General features: G+C 44.9%; 1 protein-coding gene across 1 annotated transcript in view; it reads left to right on the forward strand.

Annotated features, from left to right (window-relative positions):
* Window positions 1-17298, forward strand: part of SLC15A2 (solute carrier family 15 member 2) — a 102129-nt gene that overhangs the window by 15210 nt on the left and 69621 nt on the right. The window contains exons 2-9 of the mRNA XM_063934047.1: window positions 3352-3413; window positions 5216-5303; window positions 6352-6493; window positions 10759-10851; window positions 13105-13204; window positions 13766-13856; window positions 14377-14454; window positions 16301-16383. Of these exons, the coding sequence (XP_063790117.1) occupies window positions 3352-3413; window positions 5216-5303; window positions 6352-6493; window positions 10759-10851; window positions 13105-13204; window positions 13766-13856; window positions 14377-14454; window positions 16301-16383 (737 nt within the window). The remainder of the gene's footprint in view (window positions 1-3351; window positions 3414-5215; window positions 5304-6351; window positions 6494-10758; window positions 10852-13104; window positions 13205-13765; window positions 13857-14376; window positions 14455-16300; window positions 16384-17298) is intronic.

Below are 17298 nucleotides of genomic sequence, written 5' to 3' on the forward strand. Positions count from 1 at the left end.
CTGCTTGTGTGTCCTAGCCACATAGTAATGCAAATAAGATGCATTTTCTTAACCAAAAGGCGCCCGACGTTAGCAGAGCTGCCAGCTGACTCATGCCAGGCATCTCCTGCAGAACTAGCGGCGGTGCTAGGGGGCACTAGCCAAAATCTTGCCTAGGGCATAATATTGGTTAGGGCCAGCTCTGGTTTTAGGAGGGGTATCTTCTGTGTACCGAGGTCTGGTATAAAGTTACCTGTGATAGATCTCTCTATCTCAGTACGTTATATAGTACGTTTACAGGCCCTCATTCCGAGTTGATCGGTCGCAAGGCGAATTTAGCAGAGTTACACACGCTAAGCCTACGCCTACTGGGAGTGTATCTTAGCTTCTTAAAATTGCGACCGATGTATTCGCAATATTGCGATTACAAACTACTTTGCAGTTTCTGAGTAACTTCAACCTTACTCTGCCTGTGCGATCAGTTCAGTGCTTGTCGTTCCTGGTTTGACGTCACAAACACACCCAGCGTTCGCTCAGACACTCCCCCGTTTCTCCAGCCACTCCTGCGTTTTTTCCGGAAACGGTAGCGTTTTCATCCACACGCCCATAAAACGCCGTGTTTCCGCCCAGTAACACCCATTTCCTGTCAATCACATTACGATCGCCGGAGCGATGAAAAAGCCGTGAGTAAAAATACTATCTTCATTGTTAAATTACTTGGCGCAGTCGCAGTGCGAATATTGCGCAAGCGTACTATGTGGGCACTGCTATTATGTAGGTTAGGACTGCTGTATCAGAGAAGCCGTGAAGTGGCCAGCAGCTAAACATGTGTTTGCAAACATTTGTGACGAATTCTCTGAATTTTATTACCAGATAGGTTCAGGGATTGTTACAGGTAATTCTCAGTGTGCGGAAGGGAATTTGGGGGTTGGGGATTTGCACCCCCCTTCCTCTTTGTCTGTTGTTTGTCTGTGACCCCTCCCCCTTCCAGCACCTGATATATAATTACCTCCAGGTATGATTGAGCAGCTTCCTAATTGTTTGTCTGCTTGTTTGCATGAGGCATTGAATGGGAGCAGCATTTGGAAGGCATGCTGTTCCTTGTAGTGCCAATGGGAGATCCTGGGGGTGGCTCCCGGGTAAGTTAGCTCTCTGTATGGAAGTGTTTTAGTAAAAGCCTTTATCATGAGGCGTACTGTGACAAATTACATGGCCCTATGTGGGCACTGCTATTATGTAGGTTAGGACTGCTGTATCAGAGAAGCCGTGAAGTGGCCAGCAGCTAAACATGTGTTTGCAAACATTTGTGACGAATTCTCTGAATTTTATTACCAGATAGGTTCAGGGATTGTTACAGGTAATTCTCAGTGTGCGGAAGGGAATTTGGGGGTTGGGGATTTGCACCCCCCTTCCTCTTTGTCTGTTATAGATCTCTCTATCTCAGTACGTTATATAGTACGTTTACAGGCCCTCATTCCGAGTTGATCGGTCGCAAGGCGAATTTAGCAGAGTTACACACGCTAAGCCTACGCCTACTGGGAGTGTATCTTAGCTTCTTAAAATTGCGACCGATGTATTCGCAATATTGCGATTACAAACTACTTTGCAGTTTCTGAGTAACTTCAACCTTACTCTGCCTGTGCGATCAGTTCAGTGCTTGTCGTTCCTGGTTTGACGTCACAAACACACCCAGCGTTCGCTCAGACACTCCCCCGTTTCTCCAGCCACTCCTGCGTTTTTTCCGGAAACGGTAGCGTTTTCATCCACACGCCCATAAAACGCCGTGTTTCCGCCCAGTAACACCCATTTCCTGTCAATCACATTACGATCGCCGGAGCGATGAAAAAGCCGTGAGTAAAAATACTATCTTCATTGTTAAATTACTTGGCGCAGTCGCAGTGCGAATATTGCGCAAGCGTACTAAGCGGATTTTCATTGCGATGCGATGAAAAATACCGACCGATCAACTCGGAATGAGGGCCACAGAACACTCCCAAGAAAATGGATTTGGACACCACTCCTCTTATACTATAATTTATGCACTTAATTTGAGAGGTCTGTTAAATTTAGTTACATTAGCCTTTATTTTAAATCACACATTTCTTAGCAGGGCCTTCAGTCACATCATCCCTTATTTAGAGCACACATTTGAAAATTCAGAATTCCCAGGATTCAAATCTATTACCTTCCGTATTGCAGTCAGACACCTTACTCCTGGAGCTATAAGAAATATAAGAGTATATTTTGAAATGTGTGCTTTCAATAAAGGAGTGTGTGACTGAATGTGCTTAGGGATGTGAGGGGAAGACGGGGCGGCTAGGTGATGGCGGGGTTTAAAGAGGAGAAAGTTGCAAGTGAGATCGATTAAAACAGGAAATTGACAAGTGCTGCAGAACAGCGCCTCTTGCCTTGTGGTGCCCTGTGCAGTGGCACATGTCACACTACTCTAGTTGCGGCCCTGTCATTCTTAATACAAATAATTGTGTTCTATCACTGCAAATTAGATTTGAATGGTCATACACTATGTATAGTAAGTGGTGCAGATGGCTGAATTTATGTATCACTCTCAGTCTGACATTGCCTTCAGACCCGATTGCTGGTACAAAAGCGATTGCAGCCTGAAGCCCTTGCTAGAGCACGGGAACACTGCGTGTGCGCACCCCATGAGACCCAGTAAGATGCAAAAGCATCTCAGGGCTGCAATCGCCTCTGCCTGATTGACAGTCGCAGGGCGCGAGTGTGGGACGTGGTCCGGGCAATGCAGGCGTGTCCGGATCCTTGAGTGGGCGGGACGCGGTGGCTGCGTAATGTCACATGCAGCTGCTGTGACCCAGAACGTGTCGGGTAGCTGCCTGCTTGACCCAGAACGTGTCGGGTAGGAGATACTTGGTGAGTGCGAAAGCATTGTCGCCGTATGATGCTTTCGTACCAGTGGGCGGGGCAGGGGGCATGGCCTGACATGCGAGGCAGATAAGCCCTGTGCTAGGCGTCCCCCCACATGTCAGAGAAACTGATCATAGATGTGCTAAATTTAGCACATCTACGATCAGGTCTGAATAACCAGTTCTCAAGATTTTGAAATCAAACAGAACTCTGACATGTGGAGAGGACATCAAACCTTAAACCTGACTATCTGGATTGAAGCTGGGAAGTTGCCAAGCCCATAGTATGCCAGATTCTACTAGTGAACACTGTCTATATAAGAGGAAGGAGAAATACCTGCCCAGAGACAAAGTTGTCAGGAAGTCTGAGGTATTTGTACCCAGGAGTGATGGGAAGGAAAAGACGTTAGGGAGAGCTGAGTATAATGTGAAAATATTTGTTACACCATGGTGGACTCCACAGCTGACCCCTATTTTTTCTCCCCATCAGAGCACAAATCTGTTGTGAAAAAGTTCTTTGGCAGAGAGTCATTACCGACAAAGAGAGTGCCAGTAAGTAGACATACGCATTACAGGGGTGGGAAAAGCAATGTTTACACATTTCTTGTCAATGCAGAGGAAATTGCTAATGTCTCGTACCAAGATGCAGTGCAGCCTTGTTAGGGGGTGTATTGTTTGGCCTAGTAGTGAAATGTTACCGTGGGTCTTTCCTATATGAAACATTCTGCATCAGGAGTAGTATAGTCAATACCTAATACACTATGTGTAACACTAATAATCTCATTTATAGAAGGGTGTTTCTAAATGCAATCCACAATCTCCCACTCTGCGGAACACTGAATCAAGTGTGGGAGTCTGAGGGAGCTGTAGAAGAACCTAGTGATAACTCTTGACATTAATGTAAAAATTGGTCTTTTTATACACTGGATACTGTAATAACATTTAACACTATAGATGGTCTAAGGTATAGGCTGTATAGGTATAGGCTGCTCAAACATATTTAAATAATATAAATACGATAAGTGGTCAGGAAAAGGTTATACATACCATAATAAATAAATACACAGATATAACAGAACTTTCTAAGCATACATTCTCCCACCTCATGGTAAGGCTCCTGTCTCTTCTTCCTGATAGCTACTGTATGGTCCAGTGCACTGATTGAGGACTCACACACACAGCAAACTTGGTAGAACAGAACAGCAGAACAGTGCCTCTTGTCTTGTGGTGTCCTGTGCAGTGGCACATGTCACACCACTCAGACTCACACACACAGCAAACTTGGTAGAACAGAACAGCAGCACCGTGCCTCTTGTCTTGTGGTGTCCTGTGCAGTGGCACATGTCACACCACTCAGACTCACACACACAGCAAACTTGGTAGAACAGAACAGCAGAACAGTGCCTCTTGTCTTGTGGTGTCCTGTGCAGTGGCACATGTCACACCACTCAGACTCACACACACAGCAAACTTGGTAGAACAGAACAGCAGAACAGTGCCTCTTGTCTTGTGGTGTCCTGTGCAGTGGCACATGTCACACCACTCAGACTCACACACACAGCAAACTTGGTAGAACAGAACAGCAGAACAGTGCCTCTTGTCTTGTGGTGTCCTGTGCAGTGGCACATGTCACACCACTCAGACTCACACACACAGCAAACTTGGTAGAACAGAACAGCAGAACAGTGCCTCTTGTCTTGTGGTGTCCTGTGCAGTGGCACATGTCACACCACTCAGACTCACACACACAGCAAACTTGGTAGAACAGAACAGCAGAACAGTGCCTCTTGTCTTGTGGTGTCCTGTGCAGTGGCACATGTCACACCACTCAGACTCACACACACAGCAAACTTGGTAGAAGAAGCTGCTACCACTGTGCATGTGCATGTGCAGCAGCTCTGCTTCGACCCTTAAACTGCATGATGTGGTGGCAGCTCCAGTAATAATATTATATGCCATTGCTATTGCTGTTATAATTTGAGTCACTTGCCAAGAGGAGGAGGGTTTCCGGGCAACCGGAACCCCATCCCCCCCACCCCCACCCCCCTCCCACCCCCACCCCCTCCCCTGAATTTGTCCATGCAGGTATCAATCCAGTCTTTGTTTTGTAATTGGAAATGACTGCAGGTAAACAAGAGCAGAACATTATCACATAATGGAAATTTTGTGGCAACAATTCAGGATGCCGCTTCTCTACCTTGGTATCCTTAATGCTTTTCTGAAAATTAAGAGTATACTTATTTCTGCTTCTAAGTCATACAGTCACCAAATGTTTTAAGTTTCCAGTCTCTAGTCTATCACATGAAATAAAAAGTCATTAACATACAGTATACAGTATGTCTATTTTTCTACAGACAATATGTGGAACCAACTACCCCCTGAGCATTATGTTCATCATCGTGAACGAGTTCTGCGAGAGGTTCTCCTATTATGGAATGAAAGGTAAGACCATACTGGCCTTTTCTACAGCAGAGATAAACAACGTAGAGAGCCTCAGGTTCCATGCTGAATCAAGCATACACGTATCTACTGTAATCTGAATAATTCTGCATGTTCGGATGGTATGCTGAAGATGCGCAGATGGAACCAGTCCAACTGTTCAAAGTACCACAGATAGCCCAATAATATCAACAAAATATAATTTATTCCTGACCTTGGATATCTGTTTATCTTTATTGGCTTTTTTTATTGGTCATAAAAACATATTGTAGGGATATTTTGCATGTAAATGAATACACGGAGATATATATATATATATATATATATACATATAGTACACAAATACATTATATTGGTGGAGCCGTGTTTTTCCTTTCACGCCACAGCTCACTATTACCTCGTAATCGCTGCTGCAATAATGTGTTTTTGAATCTGTCAGCTGTATGCTTCACAGTTTTTATTTAGTATTGTCGCAATGTGGGCAATACCTCTTTTATACAGTGCTTTTTATTTTTTTAATAAAAAAAAAGGTACTGCTACCCAGAAAACAAGGTGCCGGTTCTCACCTAAAGTTCAAGTTAATACAGATTAGATCGGCGGGATGTAATTGCATCTGAGTAGGATGCTGGACAAACTCTGACCTTTTTAAAGCGCAGTCATGTACAAGGCATGGTTTTGCTTTGTAAGTGACTGGGCTATTACGCTGGTGGAGTTTTGGGACAAACTCGCACCAATGTGTGAGAAGTCATGTGTTTGTCCCGCACAAAAACTTGGACCCTATTACATTTGGCCCAATATGTCTCATCTTTCTAACCACACTGTGTTATGATATCTTGTGTATACTACAGTATATATCGCTCAGTAGCACCTACCATTTTATATGCCTATCATCCATTGTCTCAATAGAAACAGTGTTATACATTGAAATGATAGATAGATAGATAGATAGATAGATAGATAGATAGATAGATAGATTAAATAACTTGTGTTGGAGGATACCTTTATTGTTGTGTACTGTATGTACAAGTGACATTGTTTTACTTGTTTCCAGCCGTCCTCACTTTGTACTTCCTCAACTATCTCCATTGGGATGAGAACCTGTCCACCACAGTCTACCACGCCTTCTCTGGTCTCTGCTACTTCACCCCAATTATCGGAGCCCCTATCGCTGATGCTTGGCTTGGGAAATTCAAGTAAGGTTTTCCCCAGTCTCCTGTACAGTAAACATTTCTGTATAGAGAGATCAAACAGCTTTATGTACAAAAACAAACAGCAATCCAGTATTCTGCCTATAAACGTTACTTACAGGCTAATAATGGTGCAGACAAATGGTGCAATTAGTTGGTGGAAATTTGTGATACACATTCTGCGCTGAGGGTAATCTCTGTGCAGAACTGCAGACACAGCAGGAGAAAGTGGCAACTGCAAAAGTAAAAGCCCCGCCCACTGTCACTTTATAATACTGCTTAATGAAACCCATGCCCACTGTCATTTTATAATACTGCCTAGTGGAGCTTCACTTACAGTATGTCACTAATGTCACTTATGTCAGATATTCTCCATAGTTCATGTGTAACTGTTTATACTTACTGTAAATGTTTATTCCATGCATTTCCCATAAGTAGTGCACTATGGGGGGTATCCAATTAGCAGCAACAACGCAATCATGGCTAATGTTATCGCATCTATCTCCAGAAAAATCCGCTTATCGCAGCCTGTGCACTTCCGTTTATCGCACCTATACTATTCCAAAATGGCGATAACGGTATTCATGTGGTAATTCTTGCTGGTAAAAGCTGAGATAAGTATAGAGAAAATGGGTAAATTTATCTGTACCCCCCAAAAAGCCAAACTAATATAGAGGTCTTTTAGTGGCCATAATGAAATCTATTTGGTGTAATTAAATTTGGTCAAATGGCTGTTCTATGAATGTAAAAATAAAATGTATTAAAATGTTAAAAATATTTTTTCCTGCAAAATAAGTGCTCTCATTAATTTTGGGGTACATAAAAATGGGGGTACATAAAAATGGGTATAAGTATATATTTGGGTCATTTTTGGGAACTTTAAAAAAAAGTGGAAACCAACCGATTATTCCCACCTGCAAGCCTAAAAACACTTGTCCCACTCATAAAGCACCCCAATATACCTGTCCCATACCTTGTACCCCAAAATCCATAACTTTGCATTTTTTGCCCCCAAAAATGACATGTCATTATTTGCCAATTAACAACGATTAAAAACTTTTATAAGTGCCTAATTAGTCATTCAGAGGAGAGTCCCAGGGGTTCTGAACCAAATTCCAACATTTTTAACTTAACATAGGGATTTTGCACTACTTATCCCCTGCTCAAAGATGGTGAAGAGAAATCCGCAATAAACCCTATGGAGATTTATTGCTGATAACTTTTAGCAGTTAATAGGATATCGATTTATCACAAATGTGATAATTTATGATGGATGTTATGCATACCTCCCAACTGTCCCGCCCGCTAATTGGACACTGTCCTGCTGTCCCTCCCGGGGGTCGCAGTTGGGAGATGAAGTGATCACCGCTGCTCGCACAGCATCTATCAACACAAGGAGGGGAGTCAGGGGCTGCCCAACAGCTCATAGAGCGCTGGGCACGCCCCCAAAATGAAAAAATGGGAGTTGTGGCAATAGGCCACACCCCCTTCTGTGAGGCTCCACCCCCTTTAACCACTGTCCCACCTCTGTCGCGGTGTGCCCCGATTACTGAGGGACAGAAGTTGGGAGGTATGGTTATGGCCAATGCCAGATCACCAGTATTTCTGAGGATGTCTTAAATTTGTAATTTTTTTATGGAGTAAAATGGTTCTCCAGATACCCATTAAACAAGAATGTCACCCTAAATGCACTGAAATTCATCACAATATTGCATCCTTTGATATATTGAAATAGTTAATTTTAAAAGATATACCTAGGGGGTGTTTTGCACCCCATCCCCCCTGTCCATAGGTCCCCATTGTAATATTACTTCACAACCCCCAGTAGAAAAAGATCCCCAGCACTATCAAGCCCCAAAAGTCAAAGGGCCTAATTCAGATCTGATCGTAGCAGCAAATTTGTTAGCTAATGGGCAAAACCATGGGCCTAATTCAGTCCTGATCGCTAGCAGGCGATTTTTGCACTGCTGCGATCGGATAGTCGCTGCCTACAGGGGGAGTGTATTTTTGCTGTGCAAGTGTGCGAACGCATGTGTAGAAGAGCTGTACAAACAGATTTTGTGCAGTGTCTGCACAGCCCAGGACTTACTCAGCTGCTGCGATCACTTCAGCCTGTCCGGGACCGGAATTGACATCAGACACCCGCCCTGCAAACGCTTGGACACGCCTGTCAATCTCCTTGCGAACACCTGTGCGAATTGATCCTTCGCACAAACCTATCGCTGAGCGGCGATCCGATTTGTACCCGTGTGATGCGCCTGCATATTGCGGTGCATACACATGCGCAGTTTAGACCTGATCGCAGCCTAGCGATCAGGTCTGAATTACCCCCCATGTGCACTACAGGGGAGGCAGATATTAGATTTGGGTGGGTTATATTGTTTCTGTGCAGGGTAAATACTGGCTGCTTTATTTTTACACTGCAATTTAGATTTCAGTTTGAACACACACCTCCCAAATCTAACTCTCTCTGCACATGTTATATCTGCCCCCCCCCCCCCCCCTCAGTGGCGCCAAGAGGCAGGGGGAGCAGGTACAAATTACCCGGGCCCAGGCTGCTGGTGCGGTCCAGGGGGTGCCCGGGTCCGCTAACCATACCGCCAAGGATTCCTGTACTGTGGCCGGCCGGCAGCGGTAACATCCACTTGGTGATATCATTGGAAGATGGTGCCGCACATAGAAAGCATAGAAAGTCTTTGCTCTCTAGTCGCCAGCGTCATCTTCCCAAATATCACTGGGAAGATGGAGCTGGACGGGGAAGAGGGACCCGCTTCCAGATCAAGTAAGGTAGGAAGCGGGGCCTTCCCCCCTGCCCCCCCATGTTAAAATGGTTCCCCCCTATGTTAAAATGGGGCCCTCTCTTGTGGAGCACGTGGGGGTGCCAAGCGGCCCTGCAATTATTCAATTATTCACATAATTTTAAACTAAAGGGCATAGTCAAGCCCACTTAATAAGCCACTCCCCCAGGCCTATATGGCACTCAACAGCCCTGCCCCCCTGCAGTGGACATGGGGCCTAATTCAGATCTGATCACAGCAGAAAATTTGTTAGCTAATGGGCAAAACCATGTGCACTGCAGGGGGGGCAGATATAACATGTGCCCCCTACACACTCAGTGATCCGGGTGGGAGGTTCCATAACAATGCATGCTAATATGGACGAGATTGTCCATATTGGCCTGCATGCATAAGCGACCCAGCCCCAACAATGAATGAGTGCGGGGCCGCGCATCGTTCATCGTTGGTGCCTACACACTGAACGATATGAACAAGTTTGAGAACGTTCATATCGTTAAGGGAAATCTTTAAGTGTGTAGGACCCTTTAGATTTGGGTGGGGTGTGTTCACACTGAAATCTAAATTGCAGTGTAAAAATAAAGCAGCTAGTATTTACCCTGCACAGAAACAAAATAACCCACCCAAATCTACCTCTCTCTGCACATGTTATATCTGCCACACCTGCAGTGCACATGGGCCCTCATTCCGAGTTGTTTGCTCGGTAAAAATCTTCGCATCGCAGTGATTTTCCGCTTAATGCGCATGCGCAATGTCCGCACTGCGACTGCGCCAAGTAAATTTGCTATGCAGTTAGGAATTTTACTCACGGCTTTTTCATCGGTCTGGCGATCGTAATGTGATTGACAGGAAATGGGTGTTACTGGGCGGAAACAGGCCGTTTTATGGGCGTGTGGGAAAAAACGCTACCGTTTCCGGAAAAAACACAGGAGTGGCTGGAGAAACGGGGGAGTGTCTGGGCGAACGCTGGGAGTGTTTGTGACGTCAAACCAGGAACGACAAGCACTGAACTGATCGCAGATGCCGAGTAAGTCTGAAGCTACTCAGAAACTGCTACGAGGTGTGTAATCGCAATATTGCGAATACATCGTTCGCAATTTTAAGATGCTAAGATTCACTCCCAGTAGGCGGCGGCTTAGCATGAGCAAATCTGCTAAAATCCGCTTGCGAGCGAACAACTCGGAATGACCTCCATGGTTTTGTCCATTAGCTAACACATTTATTGCTGCGATAAGATCTGAATTAGGCCCAAAATGTTCAACATGAAAAAGATAGACAGTATAAAAGATCAACGGGTACAAAAGTCCAACAAGGTAAAAAGTTTAGCATGAACATGGTCGACACAAAAAGGTCAACACAAGGTTTTGTTTTTTTGGTTGTCATTTTATATTTTTAACTATTTTTAACAATACATAACCCAAATTAATAAAAACGTGTTATGTCAGTTTGAGGCTTGACCAGTTGTTGTTATTGCAGCACCATCTTTTGGTTGTCCATCTTGTACGTCATCGGTCACGTAATAAAGTCTGTGGGTGCCATTCCTACCATTGGAAACACAGATGTGCATGTGTAAGTAAAACAACGGTCCTTCTACATTATATGTAACCTCAGGTTAGGAATATACATATATTTACTCTTCTAAGCAGGCCTTCCACTCTCTTGGACTCATCCTGCACTATCTTTGTCTCCACTCACTGTCTGCGACATTGATTCTTCTGTCTGACCACCAGGGCACTTGGACATTGAATATTACTGTTTACAAATATCTCCCAGTTGTTTTTTTAAGTGAAAAGAGTTAGGTGAACTAACCACTTGTTTCTAGAGTGGAGGAGACAAAACTCCCCCCATGTAAGATCGACAACGCATGTGTCTTACTCTCTGGGGGCCATGTGTCTTCCCTCCTGGCCATGCCCCCACAGCGCATATGTCTGCCCCCACAGCGCATGTGTCTTACCTTCTGGCTGGCCCCCACAATGCATGTGTCTTACCTCCTGGCGGCCCCCACAGTGCATGTGTCTTACCTCCTGGCCGGCCACCACAGCGCATGTGTCTTACCTTCCTGGTGGCCCCCACAGTGCATGTGTCTTACCTTCTGGCCAGCACCTACAGCGCATGTGTCTTACCTCCTGGCCGGCCACCACAGCGCATGTGTCTTACCTTCCTGGCTAGCCCCCACAGTGCATGTGTCTTCCCTCCTAGCAGGCTGCCACAGCGCATGTATCTTACCTCCTGGCCGCCCCCCACAACACATTTGTCTTACCTCCTGGCCAGCACCTACAGCGCACGTGTCTTACCTTCCTGGCCGTCCTCCACAACACATGTGTCTTACCTCCTAGTTGGCCCCCACAGCGCATGTGTCTTACCTCCTGGCCGGCACCTACAGCACATGTGTCTTACCTCCTGGCCGGCACCTACAGTGCATGTGTCTTACCTCCTGGCAGCCCCCACAGCACATGTGTCTTACCTCCTAGTTGGCCCCCACAGCGCATGTGTCTTACCTCCTGGCCGGCACCTGCAGTGCATGTGTCTTACCTCCTGGCCGGCACCTACAGTGCATGTGTCTTACCTTCCTGGCCGTCCTCCACAACACATGTGTCTTACCTCCTAGTTGGCCCCCACAGCGCATGTGTCTTACCTCCTGGCCGGCACCTACAGCACATGTGTCTTACCTCCTGGCCGGCACCTACAGTGCATGTGTCTTACCTCCTGGCAGCCCCCACAGCACATGTGTCTTACCTCCTGGCCCGCACCTACAGCGCATGTGTCTTACCTCCTGGCCGGCACCTACAGTGCATGTGTCTTACCTCCTGGCCGGCACCTACAGTGCATGTGTCTTACCTCCTGGCCGGCACCTACAGTGCATGTGTCTTACCTCCTGGCCGGCGCCTACAGTGCATGTGTCTTACCTCCTGGCAGCCCCCACAGCACATGTGTCTTACCTCCTGGCCGGCCCCCACAGCACATGTGTCTTACCTCCTGGCTGGCCCCCACAGTGCATGTGTCTTACCTCCTGTCCAGCCTCCACTGCACATGCATGAAATCTCGCAAAAACATTGCCAGAACCCCACAGAAGCTGCAACAGGTTTGTACCCATAGTGGCAGGTAATCATACTGATACTGCATGTGACAAATCAATAAGAAAAAAAATAACGCTTCCGTCTGTGAAATCATTAGATGTTCCTAACTTGCGCTTGTAGATCATGTTTGAGCTTTGCTGTTCAGGTTTCGAAGTTCTCTATGTGCAGATTGTGATTGAAAGACAAAATTATTGTATGAAAATACTTTGACTTTCATACACTATGTAAATGAGATGTTAAACAATTAAAAAGCATGGTAACCTTTGTTAAACGTGTACTGTTCACATTTGATGGCTGTATCAATTTAAGGGCCCGATTCAGCATAGATCACAGAAATGCTGAAATCGCTATTTGGTGATTTCAGCACTTCTGCGCATGTGCACACGCTGCTGTGTTTATGCGCGAGGACTTTAACTGCGACCGTGTCCTGGCGGAGGGCTGCCCCCCCTTCCCGCATGCTGGAGACATGAGTTGTGGTTTTGCGATTTCTAGCAAAACTAAAACTCATGCTGAATTAGGCCCTAAGTTTGAACACATTTCAGCTGTAGGAAGTGGCTCATATACAGTCAATCCAGTGGTACTTTCTCTAATGTAGCTGGGCTTTTATAGTCAATCAAAAGTTTGAATAAATCCAGTAAATCATTAAATTCATTCAGCTGGTGTAAGATTTAGATTACAGGCCGCGCCTGTAGATGTGATCACTGCAGTATGACAAGATTATAACCCAACAATCTATATGTCACAGAGCTCTATCCATGATCGGCCTGATCGCTATTGCCATTGGCACAGGTGGCATTAAACCTTGTGTGGCTGCCTTTGGAGGGGACCAGTTTGAAGAACATCAAGTAAGATTTTATATCTACAATTTGAAAATCTCAAGGAACTTTTCAGTGAAAACCCCATCAAAATGAGTTCAGTAGTTGCAGCATTTACCCAACACATACATACAAATGAACAATTTTATAATTTTAGATATATACAGTAGATAGATATTGACACATCTATGGCCCATATAGACTGTTTACAGGAATATAATTTGCAAGTATGCAGTGGGAGGTAATGCCGCTTGAGCCTGAACTCGGATGTGTTTTCAAAGGGACAATCACTTACAAGGCATGGTTTTGCCTTGTAAGTGATTGCCCCTTTAAAAAAGTGTCTGAGTTCGTCCCGGCATCCCGCACAGTCGCCAGACTCGAACGACATTACATACCGCCGATAGTCTGTGTCAAGTGCACATAGTTGAAAACTATGACTAAAGTTTGAATGTACCACAACTTTATATATGGATGAAAATACACATTCATTTCCATGCACGCAATCAGATTTCTGCCCCACTCTGTAGCAGGTCCCAATTGGACTTTTATCTCTCTGTAACACATAAAATATCTGTGATTCTGGATTTTTAGGCTAAAGAAAGAAGCAAATTCTTCTCCATCTTCTACTTGTCCATCAATGCAGGAAGTCTCATTTCCACCTTGGTGACCCCAGTACTTCGTGGTCAGTATAGCTACCTTCACCTGTGCCTTCTGAATGGCAAGAAGTTAATTTAATACCATGGGCTCGATTCAATTGAACGCAAATTGAATAGCGGCAGAAAGGAGGTCCTGACATTATTCAATTCAGCGTGCTGCTGTGTTGGAGAATGCCCGCGCTCATGCCTTAAACAGGGTGTTTCAACACAAGAACAGGTATTCTCCGACATAAGTGCCCCGCTGTGATGCTGTTTGCACCGCGCTATGGCACAAAACAGCATTGCTGCACTAGTTTTGCAATTTTTTTTCAGAAATCCACTATTCGGACTAAACAGCGCGCTGAATTGATTATTACTGGGACCTCCTTCCCGGCGCTATTTAATTTGCATTCAGTTGAATTGAGCCCAGTGTTTGGATGCCATCAACTTTTATCCAAAATTTCCATCAGCTTCCCCGTATTGAGTTTCTTTTCTGTAGATGCAGTTGTAAAACAAATCTCATGTTCTGACCTATAATGTACAGTATAATTCCTGTCTGTCCTGCAGGAGGTGTCCAGTGTTTCGGCACAGACTGTTATGCATTGGCATTTGGGGTTCCAGCCGCCTTGATGTTTGTTGCACTCAGTAAGTAGACCCAGCCCCAGGGCAGACCTGCAATCACAAAGTACTTTTGTTTTGTTTTTTACATAGAAAGCGACTCATATGGCCAGATTTATCAAGCCTTGGAGAGTGATAAATTGCACGGTGATACAGTACCAACAAATCAGCTCCTAACTGTCATTTTTCAAACGCAGCCTGTAAAATGGCAGTAAGGAGCTGATTGGCTGGTATTTGATCACCGTGCAATTTATCACTCTCCAAGGCTTGATAAAACTAGGACATAGTAGGTGCAAAGATTAGGCTGGTGACACCTATGATTTATATACTCTAAGGGGGGAACTAAATTGGGGGCGAAGGGTGCAAGTTGCCATTACCGTTGCGTTTAGTCGCCGGGAACAGCACTGTATCTCATGCCCCTCACCCACCAGCCTACCATAAAGTGCAGCTGTTGCCACGCTGAATCAGCAGTGTGAAGTCATCCGTCTGTAACTGAATTCTCCCTGAGTCTCTTTTCTTCTATTTACAGCTATTCAATAAATAAAGTAAAATAAAATAAATTAGTGTTGAAGATGCTACATTATCTTATACTTAGCTAGGCATCCAAAACTGCAGCTATGTACACAGGTACAGTACTCTTGTGTCAATGCATGGCAGATAACTCTTCTTATCAGGGCCGGATTGAGCCTTTGGGGACCTCGGACACTTGAGATGGATGGCCTCCTCTTTTTATCAGCAATGGCCCTGGCTGTGCTTGCTGTGTGTTCTTCTTTCCCCCGCTTTCCCAGCAGCAGCATGACAACTGTTGCTGTGCTGCTACTGCTGATGATGATGATGTTGCTGGCTTCGAAGGCTGGAGACAAGCAGAATCATCCATGGACAGCAGCAGGGTTGGCATCAGAAATCTTTGAGTCCTGTACACTATTTTTGCTTGGAGCTCCCCCACTAGGATCAGGTCAGTTGGCTTGAGTGAGTCTTGAGTCTTTTTTTACCTATGTTTTCCTGCAACCACCTTTGAAGAAATGGGTCCTCCCTGGGCAGACGATAACCTCAGTCGTTATTCACTATTCATGTGACCAACCACACGGTCCAGAAGATATCTATTTATGTATAAATATAACCAATGTCATCATACAACAGAGGTAATATGGGTTTTGACAAACCTGTCTTAATTAAGATTATTTTGACCTCCACCCCTGCATCTCTCCCTAACCTCAGCTCACCGCGTGTCTCTGCAGAAGCCGCAGACCCCCCTCCCCCCATGTCCCTGCAGCCTCCGCAGCCTTCTCCTCCTCTACGTCCCCCAATAACATCAGCTTCATTGTTCATAAGGAGCTAGTGATTCTTAAGAATTCTCCTATCTAGGCCCTCAGACCAGCAGATTGTTAAAACAGGACCTCTGACTCTGCCCTCGCATAAGACTTTTTCCATTTCTGTGCTTGGAGCCATTGGCATTTCTGAAGTATTCAATGCATCAGTGCCTCAGTAATGTCACTGGTACTTATTCATCTGAAAGGCCAAATTTTAATTGACTCAGCATAAAAAAATTGCCCCTTTGAATGTAGCTGATGATTATACTTTACATTGGTACATAAAAGATTTTATGTATATTTTGTTCAGAATTATATCACAATCAGTTCTATTCTAATTCAATTTATAATCACTTATTGTATGCCAAAGTATACACTCCCCCATGTGTATGCATGACCTTACTAATGCTTACTCTAACACACTCGCCTTTTTTAGGTATGTTTCCAATACACTGAGCAGATGAATGCATCCTTTGTTAATCATTTCTTTCATGCAGACAGGATTATGGGTCATGAAAGGGCATCTTCTGATCACTGACTGTTCTCTCTCTATTTTCCCCCAGTTGTGTTTGTCAGTGGGAGTGGGATGTACAAGAAATATCCTCCGCAAGGGAATATTTTAGCCTCAGTCTTCAAGTGTATTGGAGTAAGTAGCTAATGTACAGCTGCAACTACTGACTACTTAATAGAAAGCTAACTAATTCTAAGGGGGATATGTATGCTCTAAAACCACAGTAAAACATACAGTAGGCTTGCCATACTATTCGTTTAAACCAGTGGTGTCGAGAGAGGGGGGGGGGGGGGGAAGGGTACAAATTACCCGGGTCCAGGTCTGATGGAGGGGCCCAGTGAGGGCCCCAGGCCCCCTTGCCAGCACATTGTAGCAGTAGCTGCAGCTCTTATCCTCAGCCCAACACAGACTACTGTGTGCTAGACTGCAGTGGGACCATGGAGGCATTTAAAATACAATGTTTTCAATATTATTTAGTTAAGGGTGCATGATCACGCCTCCTTCGATTAGGCCATGACCCCTGAAAAGTACCTGGGCCTGGCCAGGATCTCTACTGTCCTGCTTTAAACTGGAACACTCATGAATTACACAGGGGCTGGCTGACTTCAATCCTACATTTCAACTGGTTTTAATCAACCATAGAACCTGTGTAATCCATAAAGGGATAGTATGGTAAGCCTAAGTATATACAATGAAAGTTTATTACATTTGCTCTTGTTTTACTGCGTATTTGCATCTATTTGCATCTGTGAGGAATGGGTCTCATTCAGATATGGACTCTAAATCAAGCCGCTACGACTTTGTTCTCAGCGGCTGTTCAATAATATGCTTATTTTGTAGAGGCATCTTGTGTAAATAGACACCTCTTGCCAGCTTCTCTGATCTTATACCACTCCATACTCCTTCTTCCTGTATCTCTCAGTACTCCTTCCTTCTGTACCTCTGCATACACTACCTTCTGTACCCCTCGGAATCTTCCCTTCTGTACCTTTGCATACTCTTTCCTTCTGTATTTTTCCATACTCCTTCCTCCTGTTCTTCTCAGCAGTG

Source organism: Pseudophryne corroboree, chromosome 7 (assembly GCF_028390025.1).
Source record: "Pseudophryne corroboree isolate aPseCor3 chromosome 7, aPseCor3.hap2, whole genome shotgun sequence".
Lineage (NCBI taxonomy): Eukaryota > Metazoa > Chordata > Amphibia > Anura > Myobatrachidae > Pseudophryne > Pseudophryne corroboree.